The sequence below is a fragment of the Rattus norvegicus genome, chromosome 8, assembly GCF_021556685.1.
Source record: "Rattus norvegicus strain SHRSP/BbbUtx chromosome 8, alternate assembly SHRSP_T2T, whole genome shotgun sequence".
In the NCBI taxonomy this organism is placed as follows: Eukaryota; Metazoa; Chordata; class Mammalia; order Rodentia; family Muridae; genus Rattus; species Rattus norvegicus.
This window is the reverse complement of record NC_141541.1, coordinates 129844815-129862341: the sequence shown is the minus strand read 5'-3', so window position 1 is coordinate 129862341 and position 17527 is coordinate 129844815. Positions and strand designations below refer to the sequence as shown.

General features: G+C 47.9%; 1 protein-coding gene across 3 annotated transcripts in view; it reads left to right on the top strand.

Annotated features, from left to right (window-relative positions):
* The window catches only part of LOC148004397 (uncharacterized), a 70411-nt gene extending 53098 nt beyond the window's left edge, over positions 1-17313 (top strand). Inside the window, exons 1-2 of one of the 3 annotated variants that reach the window (XR_015627440.1) lie at positions 10527-10588; positions 14178-15533. Coding sequence is in view for 1 of the 3 variants with exons in the window: in XM_087564100.1 (XP_087420226.1) it covers positions 14178-14185 (8 nt within the window). In the remaining 2 variants the exon portion in view is untranslated. Of the gene's footprint in view, positions 1-10526; positions 10589-14177 lie in introns of those variants that run through there. The other 2 variants (XR_015627439.1, XM_087564100.1) reach the window with 2 other exon arrangements.
* The last annotated feature ends 214 nt before the right edge of the window (positions 17314-17527 follow it).

The following is a 17527-nucleotide window of genomic DNA, read 5'->3' as shown; positions in this document are numbered from 1 at the left end:
TTATCCTCCAGAAAGACGAGCTGGGCCCACACACCTCCCGATAGAGTGTACACGCTGACTTTCTCTCCTCGTTCTGGGTTTCCTTGCCCTAAAGACTCTTAAATGATAAGCAGGTTAGATCTTTGAGGAAGAAAAAAAAATGCCTAAATAGCAACCTGCCAGATTTCAAGAGACTTCACATTATCTCGGATATTTAGGAAATTCAGTTTGTTCAAGATGATCCTGGATTCAGTGAGACTCTGCAAAAGCCACAGCAAAACAGGAGGGAAAGGGACTCGGAGATGCTAATCTCTGAGCAAGTCTCCTCAGGCAGGAGGCAGACACTGTCTATCAAATGAAAGAGGAGGTGTTCGATGCTCCCTGGCAACTTTCCCATCCTCGGATCTGACAGGGTTGCAGGCGCCTCCTGCTGCAGATCCACTTCAGCAATGTTTGTGGCGGGCAACCTGGGCAATGAGAGGTTTCTGTTAATTTTCTTCCTTCTCATTCTACCGGCCTCCCCTCCTCCTCGAGTATCAGCAAATCAGAGTGACAGGTATTTAAAGGCAGTCTGTCACGCTTCAGCAGCTCGGCTGGGGGAATGACTGATTTCTGTGACATTCTAAACAGCTTTATGTGTGCAGTGTGGAGACCCACAGACCCCTCACCTGCTGCCGTCTGCCTCCCAAAGCAGCAGTGGTTTGGTATTCCTGGCGATGGTGGGGGGTCTGGGCAGGAAACAAACTTACAATCTATAGATGTTTCTGCAGGCTTGTTTGTTGAAATGACCTGGAGGTGGATTTCTGCACCAACAAAGGAGACTTTCAGGGTGTGGCTTAAATTCTCTTCCCTGCAAAGGTTGCTTTAAAATCACTTTTGCTAGTAGTCTGGGGACCATGGTGTCCTCAGCATAGATGAGAGATACACGTGGACCCAACTGACTTTTTTTTTCCTCTCCCCAGTCAGCATTGAAACTACAGGAACAGACGCCCGTTTAGAGAAGGCCTGTTCCCTTTTTATATTCAAGGCTTGTTGCTAAAAATTCCCTTTTAGATGAATTATTAAACCCAATTTTTGAAATAAGGACAACGCAGACTTCTTGATTTCTTCTTTGCCTCCCATGTTCGACAGACACCTGGTGAGCTGGGGGTGAGAGGCAGGCAGCAGGGGGAAGATTGAGAAGCCAGGTGGGGGCACAGGAAGTAAGGGTCACATGTGTGAAGAAAGGTCATTTTACAGTCCCCAAGTGTCCCGTGTGACCATCCCAGAAGGAGCTAAGAGAGTCTAAAGAGAACCAATTGTGCCTCTCCCTTGGTTATCAAGCTAGTGAAATAATGGGTCCCCAAGGAATTGGAATGTTCTCAGGGGTCTCATGCTGAGGAAAGGGGAAGGCTGAGGCGTGGTGCCAGCCAGAGGAGGTTCTTGTCTCCCAGAAACAGATTTCACACAGTTCTGACAACTTGTTAGACAGCCGTGCAAGAAAAGGCTAGAGCCCAGACGATGACCTGGACTGCTTAGCTCCAGAAACCTCTTGTCTCCTATTTAAATGAATTTCATGTCAGGATTTCTGAGATGGACGTGGGATATGGAGAAGTCAAGTGGTCCCTTTGTCCTTATTCCCAATACAGCCACATTGACTACACGCCCCCCCCCCCCTTTCTACCTCTAGCCGTCCTTGCTTCTTTAATTGCCTACTGAGAATAAGGCTCCTTCTAGCTTGTCCGAGAGGCCTGCTCAGGCCCAAGCTCTGGCCTGACAGATCTGGTAACACCTGCTCAAACAAGGGTTCATTATCCGTCATGCAGAGATGCACTAACACACAGCCAAAAACCCAGGCCTCTCCTGTCCTCGTGGGGAAGTGTGAATTTCGGATTTGTCAGAATTGCTTCAAGAAAGGCCATCCTCAGGACCAGGAATCAGTTGGCCTAGCACCTCAAAGTGGCGTTCTCGCTCTTGTAGAGGAGAGGGTGACTGCTGAAAGGGACTAAGCAGGAGGGACATTGGAAGAACCAAGGAGGCAACCGTAAGCCACAGTGCATGTGGCCCCTGTGTTCTGAGGAACCTGACTGATTGTCTAGGTAAAAATACCTCATGTGAGGGGGACGCCACCCCCACCTCCCCATCAAATCTGCAGCAGCAACATCTATAATTTTCTTCTAAAGCATCAACGCCTTGGCGAATGAATATTCTCCTTAACTTTTTTTTTAGAACCCTGTTATAAAATTTATATCCCTTCTTGTAATACATGAATTTTGATAGCAGTTGTATATAAAAAGAGTTAACTGTGAACTTAGAATTCACATCTTTGAGTCAGCTTTGGTTGCCACCCTCCCAGACAAGACTTTTCTGTTAGTACAGGGTCACCTGATGCCTTTGTCTGTATACGCTTCCATAGCAAGGCATCTCCCACTGAGTCACTTTGGGTAACTTACGAACAACAGAAAGGAATTGCTCGAAGTTCTGGAGGCTGGGAAGTCCAAGATCAAGGGGCTGATACCTGCATGATGTTGTTCTTGGTCACACAAGGCAGAAGTGGAAAAGGGTTCCTGTAAGGCTCCACCTTGTAACACCAACTATGTTAGGCTTAAATTCTAAAAGAATCCAAGGTACGGTCATGGGGGAACAAAGCGTCAACACTCAGCCCGTGGTGAGGCCAAAGCTTTGTTCTTAGCAGGTGACAGAGGTACACAGGGGCTTAGCGTTCCCTCAACCCCTCTGGTAATCCCTCCTACTTAGTCCCTTTCAGCAGCCACATAAACCCCTCTCCTCTGAGAGACTGCCACCATTTTCCAGTTTGCAAAGTGCTGGCCCACCTTTCTGAGGTGGAATGTTCAACCCACTCACCTGGGGATCTGTATTAACTACAGCTGCTTGAATCTGGGCTGGTTTGGAGAAGGAGAACCTGGGGCATCAAGAGCTCAGGGCTCCTTGATCAAAACACTTTTTACATCATTCTTAAATCAAGATGCCATGTGAGCTCTAGGCTGGACATAATCCCTGTGCTGAGGAGTTTACTTGGGGATTTTGGCTTTCCATCATCCCTGCTGAAAAGGACATGGGTTCTGTTCCCTGTACCAACGTGGCCACTCACAACCATCTGTAACTGTGGTTCTAAGGCATCCAATACCTCTTCTAGCCGATGCTGGCACGGTATGCACACGGTACACAGAAATACACGCAGTGTTAAACACTTCTACGTGTAAAACCAAAACAAGCAGATTCCTTTAAACAAGTATCGAGAGAGGGCAATTTTTAAAGGGGCTGAGCCCTGGAAAGTGTACTTTTGTGGATTTAAATATTTCAGGAGAACAGCTCTCCATGCAGGTGGGCCATGCCCAAAGGGCCAAGACCAGCATGAGATCAGTCATTTCAGCTGGGCAAAACGGAGACAATTAAAGGAATGGGTCTCACCATGCTGAAAGAGACACATTCCAAGCTTAGGACCCTGCACACAGGCGGCCTTCTTGCCCACCGAGGTACATTTTCAGTCCTCCAGATTTAAATTTTAAAACACTGTGCCTGGCCCAGCCTTGACTGGAAATTATTGTCTCCATTCCTTGCTCCAGCTCCCTAGCTTTTCTCTGGTCGCAATGCAGCCTCCGTGGCTGACGTAAACGGTGGGCACGTCCAGTAAGATGTCTCTGTTTCTATCCTACACATAAGGAGGGATTTCTTGGACAAAGATCTTATCTCTATGAAGAATGAAACAAGACAAAATGATGTGCCTTTAATTTGCTGGAATGGAGTAAAGTTTCTCCCGTGGTACAAAGGATCGGTTGCCTAGACTGTGACAAGCCTGGCAGAGGTATCTTCGCTCGTAGTCTAAGAGGACCCAGGAAAAGGAAGGCAGGGCAGAAACCGGATCCATGGCAGTGGTGGCAGAGCATGTGGCTACAACTCCTCTTCCTACAGCGGGGTTTGGTTGGTCAGGGAGCACAGAAAAGGCCGTGCTGTGGCTCTCCCGACCATCTCCTTTCCCCTTTTCCTTCAGTCTGAGCCCTCAGTCTGTGAAATGGTACTGCCCACACACAGATCAGTTCATGTTCCCTCTGCTCTTGAAATACTCTGACAGACACACTCAAAGGGGTGAGCCACTACTGGAACAAGTGGGGGTCTCTTTGGTTTCTAATAATTTGTTTATTTTTATTCTATGCGTAATGAGTGCTTGCCTCTCTCTCTCTCTCTCTCTCTCTCTCTCTCTCTCTCTCTCTCTCTCTCTCTCTGTGTGTGTGTGTGTGTGTGTGCATCATGTGCATGCAGTGCCCACAGAGGACAGAAGAGGGCATCAGATCTCCTGGAACTGGAGTTACAGAGGGTTGGGAGCCGCCAAGCGGGTGCTGGGAATTGGTCCTCTAGAAGAGCAACCAGTGCTCCTCAGCTGCTGAGCCACCTCTCCCAGACTAAATGCTTACAGTTTGAAGACAGACCTCAAGGATCTTGAGGATGTGTGTAAGGGAACACAGCATGTCTGCCCAGGGACCATGTTTTCTTTTCTCAAAACAAAGGTCCTCACCCCTTCTGCAAGTAAGAGAAAGTTCGAGTGAAGTTTGATGTCTTGTTTCTCCATCATTAACAGCTGCTATCTTACTCTGTGGTCCAATGCCCGGATTGCTGCCGTTTGACACAGGGGTTCCTCACTTCAAGGTCATAGTGATTTTGTCCCCGAAGGGAGCTGTGTGGGTTACAGGTACCAAGGGCTCTCGTCAACACCTGTTTCCAGCATTGCTTGTTGGTTGCTTTAATGCATTAGGGAAAAGGCTAGCACCAGCATGTCAAGTGATCTGCTGTGTAAAATTCTTTTAAAGCAAATTACTTGTATTTTTTTTTAATCTGAATTTGAGAAAAACATTGGTTTAAGCAAGAATCCAGCACATTTTCCAGGGTTAGGGAGAAAGAAACCTTCTCTGACAGGATGAAGGGATGCTCGCAGAACCCTTGGGAAAAGGAAAAGTTCTGTAGAACATGGGCATTTCAGCATCCTGGTGGTCCATCCAAGGCCTCGTTATCCCAAGCTCAGGACTAGAAGCATAAGTTATCCAGCTGTGGGAGTCTGCTTGGCTCTCCTCAGGGCTCACATTCAAGGACAGGGCTCCCGGCCAAATGAAAGTGGGGCCTGTGCAAGCCAAATTGCTCTTAAAAAAATAATAGTAATTGCGTGTGCTTCCTTTAATGAGCTCTCTCCTGCGTGGCTGCAGCACTATGCTCAGCCCACTCCAGCCAAGCCCAGGCTAATCCAATAAAAACCTCAGCCCAATCCAGGCTTCAGGCTTAGTGGTCCATTGCTCTCTCCACAACGCCCCTCCCCTCCTCCAGGGTAAGGAACCCTCCATACAGCAACCCGCAGACAAAAGTGGGAGGACAGAACCCAGTGCTATTTTGTTCCCTCTTAGTTGCAACCACCTGCCTTTGCTACATTAATATCCACAGCCGCCTTGCCAATGACCCACCTGGGTGGCCTCTTCACCCAAGCAGGTGGTCTCCCTCCCAGCCTCTGCCAGCCATTCTCACACTCCTCAGCCATGTGCACTCCCCCACCTCTCCCCTGACTTGTTTGCCACCTGCCTTGATATTTATCAATACTTTTGTTCTTTAAAAACTCCTGCGTGTGTGCCTATGTGTGCAGAAAACAACTTTTAGGAATTAGTAGCAAATAAAACTCACAAGTCTCAGGAAGGTCCTGAAATTCCCAAGATTCTCCAGGTCCCTCCCCCAAGATCATATAAGTAGCAACCGCTGCTGAAGTAAGAAAAGTCCTCTAATGGGCTGAGCTCTGCTCCTCCTGCAGGAAACTGCCTATTCATAGCTTCCATGAGTCACCACCCCCTGTAAGGAGAGCTTCTCAGGGGTGCTTCAGTCTTTTAGTCACCCACACTCCTGTAAGTGGCCTCAGTAAACTCCCTGGTTCAGTAAACCAGACTTGAGTGGAATTGTTTCTTTGTTCTGTAATTGGGGCTCTATCTGGGGTGAATAGACATTTCCTTCTATCTCTCCAAGAAAAGCCATGTAAACACCTGCTGTGGTGGTTTGAATTTACTTGGCCCAGGGAGTGGTGCTATTAGATGATGTGACCTTGCTGGAGTAGGTGTGACAGGAAATGTCACTGTGGGTGTGGACTTTGAGAAAGCTTCCTCCTAATTGCCTGGAAGCCAATTTTCTCCTGTTTGCCTTTGTAACAAGACACAGAACTCCTAGCTCCTTCTCCAGTACCACACCTGCCTGGACGCTGCCATGCTTCCTGCTATGATGACAATGGACTGAACCTCTGAACCTGTAAGCCCTGTAAGCCAGCCCCAGTTAAATGCTGTCCTTTATTAGAGTTGCCTTGGTCATGGTGTCTTTTCACAGCAACCTAACTAAGACACCTGCTCATTATCGAGTAGGCTCATGGTGGTCACCTGGGGGTGGAGGGTGGGGAATGGGAGGGTGGGGGATGGGGGTGGGACTAGAGCAGGAGTAAACAATAGAGTTCTGGCCTCTTTTTTGTAGAACAAGCAAGCAAATTTATTGTTTTGAAGCAGTGGTCAGTTATGATAGACAGTTAATAATACACACTCTCTCCTCCTCCTCTGCCTCCTCCCCCTCCTCCCTCCCTCCTCCCCTTCTCACTTCCTCCTCCCCTTCTCCCTCCCTCCCTTCCTGTGTGTTTGTAAAAGCCAGAACAGGATGTCCAGTATCCCCTCCAGCACTCTCCATACCTTACTTTGAGGCAGGTTCTCTCCCTAAACTTGAAGCTCATGTTTTCTCTATTAAGCGAAAGCCAGCAGACCTCAGGTATCCTCCTGAATCTACTCTCCTGGGAGCTGGGATTACAGGTGTATTCCAGCTTGTTAGGCTCGAGGGCAGCCCTGGTTTGCAGGGTCTCTGGGTATTTTGGCACAGATCTGAGGAAAGGTGGCAGGCACAAGGGTCACAATAAACAGACCCGCTGGCTTCATGATTCTCATTTCCCTGTGTGCTGTGTTAAGGTGCAGTGCATCAGTTAGTTCCCTATGTTTAGTGGATATTTCCGCAAGCCCAGTGGGAAAATGATACTCACAGAACCGCTGTCAAGATAATGGACAGCCCCATCACCCAGGTTTCCAATCTCCTCACTCTATGCCAGCTTCTAAGAACGGAGGATGTTTCTTGTCCCTGCAAGTTCTGTCTTTTTGAGAATGTTATAGGAGTTCCTGAGGTACAGGTGCAATCCCTCCGTGTCTCCTAGTCACCAGCTGTCCCTCTGTCTGTCCATTTCCTGATTGTCCAGTGTTTGCTTTCAGAGGGGTTTGCTCTGTGTGTCTTCAGTTCAGATATTTCCACTGTCCCTGAGGTCTGAGAGGAGATATCACCAGGCTCTTTCTTGACCCTGTCCTCATGGTGGATGCTGCCTCTGGCTACCTGATGCCTAATGCTAACATGGGGCCTGAGGAGCCTTCTCAGTTCTGATTCAACATCCGTAGCCAGTGGGCAGGTACCACATCCACACGTGTCCAGAGTGAGGCCTTGGTGAGTCAGTGCTGTTCCTGGTTACGGGAGACCTTTAGTTGTTTGTGTCCCTGGGGTACATTTATTTGTCTTTCTCAAGGGTAGAGACCACTTCCCACTCTATTCCCCTAACTGTGGGTATTCTGAAAGCAGCTGCCCTCAGTCCCTTGTCTTACAGCACCTTGACCTTTTATCCTAGGAAAAAGGACAGTTTGTCTTTCCTCCCAGAGCCTCTGCTCCCCTGGGTCTGCAGTTGCTCCTTCTGTATCTGCTGAAGAGGGTCCATGTTGCTGTAAAATTATACACACACACACACACACACACACACACACATATGTATATGTATACACATGTGTGTGTGTGTGTGTGTGTGTGTGTGTGTGTGTGTGTGTGTATGGCTGTCTCTTACCCCCAGTAGGTCCAGCACTGTAGTGCCTCAAGATATCTGGTAATATCTTGCCGGAAACACACATCCCAATTCCGTGGCAGCTTAGTGTTTCTAGCTGCTACACGCTCTCTTAAACTTAAACCGCCACATGAAAGAACACACAACACAATAATCTCTGATCCAATTGATAAGATATAATTGCCTGCCTAGACACACAAAGCCCTGTACACATCCATCCCTTAAGAACATTCATAACAACCTGTAAATACAGAGTCGAATCTTAACATCAGCCTCCATGTTCTCTCTGCGACTTCTTCTGCCTTCTCGTTCCAGTCTCCTCCTCTTCCTTCAAACTTTTCTCCGCCCATCCTTCCTCTCGTCCAATGACAGGCCTCGTTCTATCTTGTACCTGCCTACACCTGAATAATGAAATCATCCCACAGGTCCAGAGGATCCTATGTGTGCATACCTGTTCCCTAAAAGTGACAAAATCTAAAGAGTTCTGGCTTAAAGGGTAGGCGGACCCCTCGATGGATGGAGTATGTTATGGGGGGGACCCGGCTGGAGGAAGTGAGTCACGCAGGTGCAGCTCCTCCTCATGGCTCCTTCCTCATCTCCATCCCACCCCGTCTCATTCTGGTTGCTGGGAGGCGACCAGACTCTCCCTTACACATTATTGGGTTTTGCTGCCCAGATAATTGCCTTACCTCTGGCCTACTAACAGTGAGGCCTCAGCCTGGGGTTGAAACCTGGAGTCAAAATTGATTTTTCTTTCTTTAAAATCATCTGTCACAGGTATTTGTTATAACAGGGCTAGACTGATGAACAAAGTCGCCTTTCTTTGAGAAGGGCACTAATGCCAGTCAGGAAGGTTCCACCAGATGTCTAACCAGTTCCCTGAGACTTCACTTCCAAATGCCAGCCCCTCAGAGGACGGATTTCAACACAAGAACTAACAAGGGCACAAAGCCCCTGCACCTGGTCCCAGGGGCTCACTCTGCCTCCACTCTGCCTTCAGTGAGTCCTCCTAAGTTATAGAATTCTTACTGGCCAACTGGATCTGGCGACATCTGCCCTGGCAAGCACATGTTTATGCCCTGAGGGTCCTTATCTCTCTGTAGATTTGGGGCTCAGTATTTGTCCTGTAGCCTTAAGCGCTCTTTCAGGTTCAAGAAAAGCTGTGACTTTTTGTTTACTTTGTTTTCTGTTGTTAGAGCAGGATATCTCCTCACTCTGTTATTTTTAAACAGAGAGTAAGACAGATTCTTGTGATGGTGGAGGGACCATGACCTAAAGTAAACAGTGTTTCTACACACGGGGAAGAGACTGAGTCAACCTGCTCTGGTGACATTCTACCAGCTGTGACAGCACTGGCATGCCTCTGTGCCACAGGACAAACAGCCCTGTCCCCACATCCCCAAGGGGTTGACGTATTACCCACCTTGGCACCTTCCCTAGGACCCCTCATTCTAAAGGGGTAAAATTCACATACCCAGTCCCTGTGGGACAGAGCTGAGGCCTGGCAGTTTACTGCCAGCGCCTGCTCTGTCTGGTGGTTGGTGACATGGGCACGGTGCCCCTCAAAAACCATATAGTTGTCACTTTCAAGAAGTGCCACCCACGCACGAGCACTGCCTCTGAGAAGGAGCCAGGAGCAGAATGTTAAGGACACATTTTCCAACGAAAGGTACTGGACAGCCTAACAGGAGAACCAGGTTTTTGGATGTTGGTTCTAGAAGCACAAAGCGGAGACAGGAACACGAGTATGTGAGACATCAAAGCATACACCCTCACAATAAAGAGCAAGACGGATTCTCCACGGAGATAATACGGAAATGGTTCTGCCTCGCAACAGCCAGGATCAGGGGTTTTTAACCTTTTCCTACGTTAAAGAGACGCACAATTACAACAAAGTCATTAACTGCTTAGTAATTAAACACCAAAATAATTAAATTTGAAATTAAATACGATAATATCAAGTTGTTGAGACAGGATTTATTAGTGTCTAAATCTGATAACTCATTTTTACTATGATCAGGATTAAGTCTTAGAGGGAGGGCATTAAGAAAGCAGTTTGCACACTCTGCGGAGAAAGACTGCCCAGGGCTTTGATTCTGCCTTGAATTCTCTCAAAGGTCAGATGTTACAGAACACCTTGAAAACCTGAGTTGGAGGAGAGCCATGTTCTTTCTCTTTCTACCTTCTTTCCTCCCCATTCCAAGGTTTCATGTAGCCCTGGATGGCCTCGAACTCCCCATGCGGATTAGAATGACGGTGAATTTCTGATCCTCCTGCCTCCACCCTCTGAGTGCTGGGATTCTGAGTGTACATCACCATGACTGGTTTGTGCAGAGCTGGAAATAGAACCCAGGGCTCTGTGTACACACGAGCACCCCACCAATCAAGCTACTTCCCGCTCCCTGAATAAAAGTGTTCTTGAAGAGAAATTATTTTCTGATATTTGCACTTAAACCATTGTTATGTACTTGGATTTTGAGATGTAACTGATGTTTCCTCACAGGCTATGTTAACTTTTTAGCAGGAGGAGAAATATAAGCTAAAAACACAGAGGGCCAAATTAATAACTATCTATGGAACTGCAAACATTTGGTATCTATTTGTTGCAAAATACCATGCTGGAAAATGCCAGAATGGAAAGAGGTGTACGAAACAATGATCTCTTCTCTCCGAATGCAGAGAAATAACCCATGTGGAGGGAAGGAAAGGCAGCAATCAAGATACACGGATACTCGGCAGGTACTAGGTTAAGCTCCTGTGTTGATCTGATGGGGCCAAACATCGTGCCTGGATACTACTGGAAATGTTTTTGTTTTTCTTTTTTCTTTTCTTTTTTTTTTTTTTTTTTGGTTCTTTTTTTCGGAGCTGGGGACCGAACCCAGAGCAAGCGCTCCTAGGTAAGCGCTCTACCACTGAGCTAAATCCCCAGCCCCATGTTTTTGTTTTTCTAAGGTGACCTTAAAGTCCTTGGCTGGCATCTCTTCTAAACACATGGGGTGGTGGCTGCAGCTCAGGGGAACAGTCCTGGGTTCTGCTTGCAGCACAGGGTAAACAAGTATTGCCTGCAAACTCAGCTTTTTCTGAGGCTGCAGCAGGGGGATCATAGGTCCAAGGCCTGCCTGGGCAACTTGGTGAAGCCCCGTTTTAAAACAAAAAGTAAAGCGGGCTGGCTGTGTAACTCAGTGGTAGAGCTCTCACATAGTATGTGCAAGGCCCTAAGCTCAACCTCCAGAAACACACACACTTATACATGCACACACACTTATACATACACCCTCTGACATGCACACATACACACACATACACATACATACACACACACATACACACATACTTATACATGCACCCCTCTGACATGCACACATACACACACATACATACACACACACACAAACACACACACATATATATACACACACACATACACATACACACATACTTCTACATGTACCCTTCTGACATGCACACACACACACTTATACATGCACCCCTCTGAAATGCACACATACACATACACATACCTATAGCAAGTGTCTACTCAGGGAACACTCTGGGATAGGAGCTATTATTCCTCTCTCAGTGGTTCTCACTTAAGAGCACCGGAGACTCGGAGTACTGAAAGCAGTTTCTTCTCTGGCCTTGCAAAGTCCTGTATCCTTCCTAGACATGCTAATCCAGTGCAGAGGACAGTTCTGACCGCTGAGCTCATGACCCATGCTCCCTCTTTTGAATATTGACAGGGACATTCTTACATGTCATCTGGGTCCTATCTCTCCCCCTGTAGCTTATATTTGCAGCCGCCTTCTTCACAAGAGCCAGGTGTGGATCATCTCTGCACTACATACTGCCTACGTTAAAGTTTAGCAGACACAGGGCCTTGCAGGCAAGTGTGGCCGGGAGAGTTTCTCACTGCACATTAGGTTGCCAGGGCTGGGAGGGCAAGCAGCATGGGAGTAAAGGCTGGTAGGCAGCTTCCTTAGCAGGCGCTAGTGACTTCCAATTATTTGTAGCTGGGCTGAAACCGGGTGAAGACACCTTTGAAAATGAGCCATCAGCTTTTATTTCTAACAGGTCTCCGGCTCCAGCCTGCTGTACTTAAGTCAGGGTGACCTGGGAGACAGTCCTTGTGCTGTGGGGTGTGTCCAGGGGACAGGAGTGCAGATTTGTTATGCTGCATGACTATAGGTGCCTGCCTTGAAAACACCTTTTCATCCTCTGGTTATGGAAGAAGAAAGAAGAGAAGGACAGGGAAACAAACGGAGCTCCCACAATGCAGGCTGCCAGCCAAACCCAGCTCTTGCCTGGAAAACCCAACAGTTTCAGGGCCCTGTGTTGAGTGTACCCACACAGCACAGGCACGCCCAGGATGTCTCAGTTCCCAGGCTCTGGGCTGAGAACTGGACTCGGGACCACGTTCCTGGCCTCTCAGTGTCAATATCTGCAGCTTTTAGAGAGGACATTGCTGTGACATTTCTTGGGGATACTGAAGCAAGGTGGTTGCCTGATGACAGTTTATGGGGGACTGGTCAGGTTTGCAGGGACTGGAAGAAACTGGCTCACTTGGTTTATAAAGGCACTGCTAGGCAGGCTTGCTGGTACGTACCTGTAATCAGCTCTCAGGAGGATGAGGCAGGAGGATTTTGAGTTTGAGGCTACCTGAGTTATATTCCAAGACCTTGTTTGACAAACAAACTGCGAGCTTTTCCTCAGGACCATCCTCATATCCTGGTGTTCTCCACACTCTATACCAGAGGCAAATTGTTAGATTGAGGTTGGTATCTGCATTTCCCTACCAATATGTTTTGTGCAATAAGTGTGCATATCTATTACAACAAAAATATTTTAAAATATTTAAAGCATCCCAGAAACCTTACAGGTGATGGGCAGGGTGAGACCCACGGTAGCATAAAAGCAGCGGGGGCAGGGAGGAGCAAGTGTGGAAATGACGGCTGATGATCTGTATGGAGACACAGACGAGGTGAACTGGGGAGAGGCCACCATGACTCCAGAGAGAGTCCAGAAACCAGAAAAGAAGGTCTGCCTCTGCCAGTTAATTCATAATGCAAGAAAAATGGATCCACACAGAGAAATGCCAAGTCACCTTAAAGAGGCAGGAGGGCTACAGCACAGCTCATTATGACTGGAGAAATGAGAGCTAAAGAAAGATTGTGTGTGTGTGTGTGTGTGTGTGTGTGTGTGTATTACATATATGTCTCACATCTGTGTCTCTGTGTGGGGGTGTCTGCATTGGGTGTGTGTGTATTACATATGTGTCTCACATCTGTGTCTCTGGGGGGGTGTCTGCATGGGGGTGTGGGTGTGTATGTGTGAATACGGCATATATGTATCTGTGGTATGGGTGTGTATGTGTATATTTGTGTCTGTGTATATGTGATATGTGTGTGGTATGTCTGTATGTGTGTGGATGGGTGTCTGTGTACATAGAGTGTGTATTGTGGTGTGTAGTGTGTATCTCCATATGTGTATGTAGTAGATCTGTGTATGTTGGCATGTGTATGTCTGTGTCTGTGGTGTGTGTGTCTGTTTGTGTCTGTGTATGTGGTGTGTGTGTATATGTCTGTGTGTGTGTGTCTCTGTATGTGCAGTGTGTATGTATATATATGTGTGTGGTGTGTAGTGTGTGTCTCTGTATGTGTATGTGGTATATCTGTGTATGTGATGTGTGTCTGTCTGTCTGCCTGCCTGTCTGTGTGTGCTTGTCTGTCTGTGCATATGAGACATGAGCAAAAGGAAAGACACTAGCTTCAGAGTATGGGACAGGAGGCCTGAGACCTGTCCTCTGCCTCTATCCTGCAAGGGAGAGGAGGCCTGAGATGTAGCCTTGGTGTCCTCCCCAGAAGGCTGACAGCCACTTCAGCTCCTTCTTAAGGGATGAAGTTCAGAGAGGCCTGAAGCTCTCCTGTAACCAAAGAAAAGAAAGATTGAGACCTCTGAGCTCTCGTGCTGCTCTGGGCAATGTGAGGGGAATTTGCATTCAGCGCCGGTCAACAATGTGGGCTCCTGGCCTTTGCTTGTCACTGTGGAGAATGATGGATTACAAAATCCATCCAGCCTCCTGTGGAGAGTGGAATCTCACACAGGAGACCTGGTTTATAGTACAGGTTTCCTTGCCTGGAGAGCAAGAGCCAAGGAGTCTCCAACATGAGAGCTGGGGCTCTTGATAGACCTGTTTGGTCCTGGAAGTGTGAGCATCGTCAGGGCTTTTGCATAGAGTGTGTCTATCCCAGGCACTGGGTCACCTTTAAACATGGCACTAGCTGCTTAGCATCCATTGTACTGATCGCAATATTGGTATTTTCTATTTCAGGTCCCTGAAAGCCACTGATTTTGTGCATCGGGAGATGACAGTGCAGATACTGGCTGTCCTTCTGACTCAGTGCCATGACCAAACACTGCCCATATTCCAGCTAAGGGCCAACCGACTGGTGCCACAGGCCATGTCTGGCCAGCAGTATATCATGCTCAGTTGTATCTTCACACTCTTTGGATGTCCCTAAAGAAGACAGTTTTCCATGTGGAAATGAAGTTGTTGGCCTTGGCTACCAGAGAGAGTATCAATTTTGCCGGTGATTCAGTGGACTTGTCTACTGCTCAGAGAGTGCTCTCAGAGCCACAGTGATTTCACTCAACCCTCATGGTCATCTGGTTTTCAGATAAGGATCCTGGGTCACCACATGTCTGTTTGAAATCATCCCCACTCCTGCCAACTCTGAAGAACGGACTTTAATGACTGGGTCACATGTAAAATATACACCTAGAAAATATATACCTGCCCTCCAGCCCCAGCCAAGAGCATCTCTCCACCATAGGGACTTCGGTCTGGATTTGCAAATCTCGTCACCTAGAAATAATAAGAGTTGTGATTATTCTTATTGGTAATATGTGTATGCAGTTACATGTGTGTGTATGTGTGCACGTGTATGTGTGCACATGTAAGTATGTGTGTACGTGTAAGTATGTGTGCACGTGTAAGTATGTGTGCACGTGTGAGTATGTGTGCACGTGTGAGTATGTGTGCACGTGTGAGTATGTGTGCATGTGTGAGTATGTGTGCATGTACCTGTGGGAGCAGAGGACAACTCTGGCTGCCATTTCTTAGACTCTGTCTTCTATCCTCGTTTTTTAGTTTGGTTTGGTTTTGAGCATTTCTCATTGGTTTGAAACTCACCAGTTGGGTTGGCTTGTCTGTGGGCCCCAGGAACCAACTTCTCTCTGCCCCACCCCACTAGAATTACAAGTTTGTGCTAGTCTCTCTCTCTCTCTCTCTCTCTCTCTCTCTCTCTCTCTCTCTCTCTCTCTCTCTCTTTCCTCTCTTCTTCCCTCCCTCCCCATTTCCCTTCTTCCCTTCAGCCCCTTACCTGCTGCTCTTTCCTTCCTTCCCTCCCTTCCTCCCGCCCCTCTTCCTTTCCCTCTTGCCCCTCTTCCTTTCCCTCCTGCCCCTCTTCCTTTCCCTCCTACCTCTCTCCCTCTCTCCCTCCATCCCTCTCCCTCCTTCTCTCCTCTCAACTCCCCCCTCTTCTTGGGGATCAAACTTAGACCCTCATGCTTGCTAGCCAAGCACTTAACCCACCAAACCGTCTCCCCACCCCTTTTCCTTTATCATTGACTTTTTCTTTTTCTTGACTTGAGCAGACCCAAGAATAAAAAATGATTGAGGACGGGGTATTTTTGGAGGGATTTGTATCTTTCTTTAAATGAAAAGACTAAGCGTCCGCCTATATTTAGAGCCTCCAACTGCAGAGTGGCAGTTCCTGGCAGTGAGGCTGTCTCCAGAAAACGGACCTTGGTGTGAACAGGCTGCGGGTAAACCTGAGCAAGTAGCTAGGTAGGGGGATTAGGGAAGTCTGCCTCTATCTCCATCAGACTGTCAGGTCAGCAGTGAGCAGAGTCTGACTGCAGACCGTCTATCTCCAGAGCTCTGGGTGGGCTCGGCCTCTGAAGGGTTTCTGTTCTTCACCAAATGCCACGGGGATCTTCTGAAATGCCTCTCCCTTCTCTTGCTGCACACGGTGACCCCAGAGGGCAGTTTCCAAGGGGATCTTCCTAACAACATGACCACCAGCACCTGTTAGATTCTTGCTGGGTACCTGTCCCCTAACTCAGTGTTCCTCACCTGTAATCTCAGCCACACCAAGAGGTCTACACTGAGTGCTCCATTCTCTAATGAGGGGACAGGGTGAAAACTCAGAGGCAAATCACTCTGTGCCTTGAGCCATTTGGCTATCTATCATATCACCATGAAAGGCTCTTATGATTCATGGGAGAGCACTTGTCTGTCTAAAACAGCTGCTCCCCTTGCTTCCTTCATGTGATGTGTGTCAGTCAGTGTCTGTCTCCATCACCAGGTACCTGTTACACAGCTGTGCATCTGGGAACCATGGGGGATAGTATTTGGCTTGTGGTTTTAGAGACTCCAGCCCACTCTTGGCTTGCTTTGTTGCTGTGGGCTCCTCCTAAGAAGAACTGTAGCTGGAAGGGTGTGGAAGCCAGTTTTCTACAGGTTAGCTTTTAGCTTAGAATCGGTCCTATGATTTACTTTGGCCAAGGAAGACAGGGTGGTGGGTAGTACCGTGTGCCACCTGAACTAAGGTCTGAGGCAGCATGGCACGTGTTTTGCCAGTCTGTTGCTGTGCAGGTATGTCCAGCCTTTTGACATCGTGAAATGACACTGTCAGCTGTGTAGTTCACACTAGAGTGACTAAAGTATGGGGGAGGGGGAGATTGGAAGCAAGCAAGCAAGCAAACCCCTCTTAATGCCTTCAGTATGTAGGTGACTTTGTGTTGGGCCACACCTCAAGCTATCCTTAGCTCCATGCAGCCTGGGAGCCATGGAACAGACAAGTCTGGAAAGCATACAGGTGTCGGGATGGCAGGAGGTAGGCTTGTGGCGGTTGGTTTCTGTTGTCATCTTCATTGACTTAAGAGATACCTGGGCCTTGGTTAGGAGTGCTTGTGGGTGTGTCCGTGAAGGCACTAAGATCTGAAGAAGATTAGCAGTGATGGTAGTATCTTCATCAGCCTGGAGTCCTGGGCTGACTAAGCTAATCACTTCACTCTCTCTGCCTCCCGGTCTGTGGAGACCTGAGGAGACTAGCCGTAGGCCCTGTCAATAAATACACTCTGCCACTCCGCCTGCACCACAACAGATGGATAGTCCCCTCTTTAGTTGTGAACCCAAATGAATCTTCCTAAAGTTGCTTCTGTCAGGTGCTTTGTCAACAAGAAGAACCATCGGGGGCTGGGGAGACAGCTCAGCAGTTAAGGTCACTGGCTGCTCTTGTAGAGGACCTGGGTCATTTCCCAGCACCTACGTGTCAGCTTATAACCACCTGTACTCCAGTTTCAGGGGACCTGCTACCCTTTTCTGACATCCTCAGGTACCAGACACACACGTGTACATGCAAGAAAATACTTAAATACAAGAAATAAATAATTTAAAACTCAATTTGGAGTCTTTTTGAGTTTCACACTCTACAGTAAGAAAATTGCCCATGAGGCCACTGGCTTTCCTCTTGGATCTGGTTTAAAGACATGGAGGGCAGACCAGGTCCCAACCTGGAGCCTGACCTGCAGTGTTCATTGACTCAGTCAAGTCCAGCCAAGATCAGTCAGACCACAGCCAACCAGTACCTTGCAGGAACAAATCCCATGGTTGTT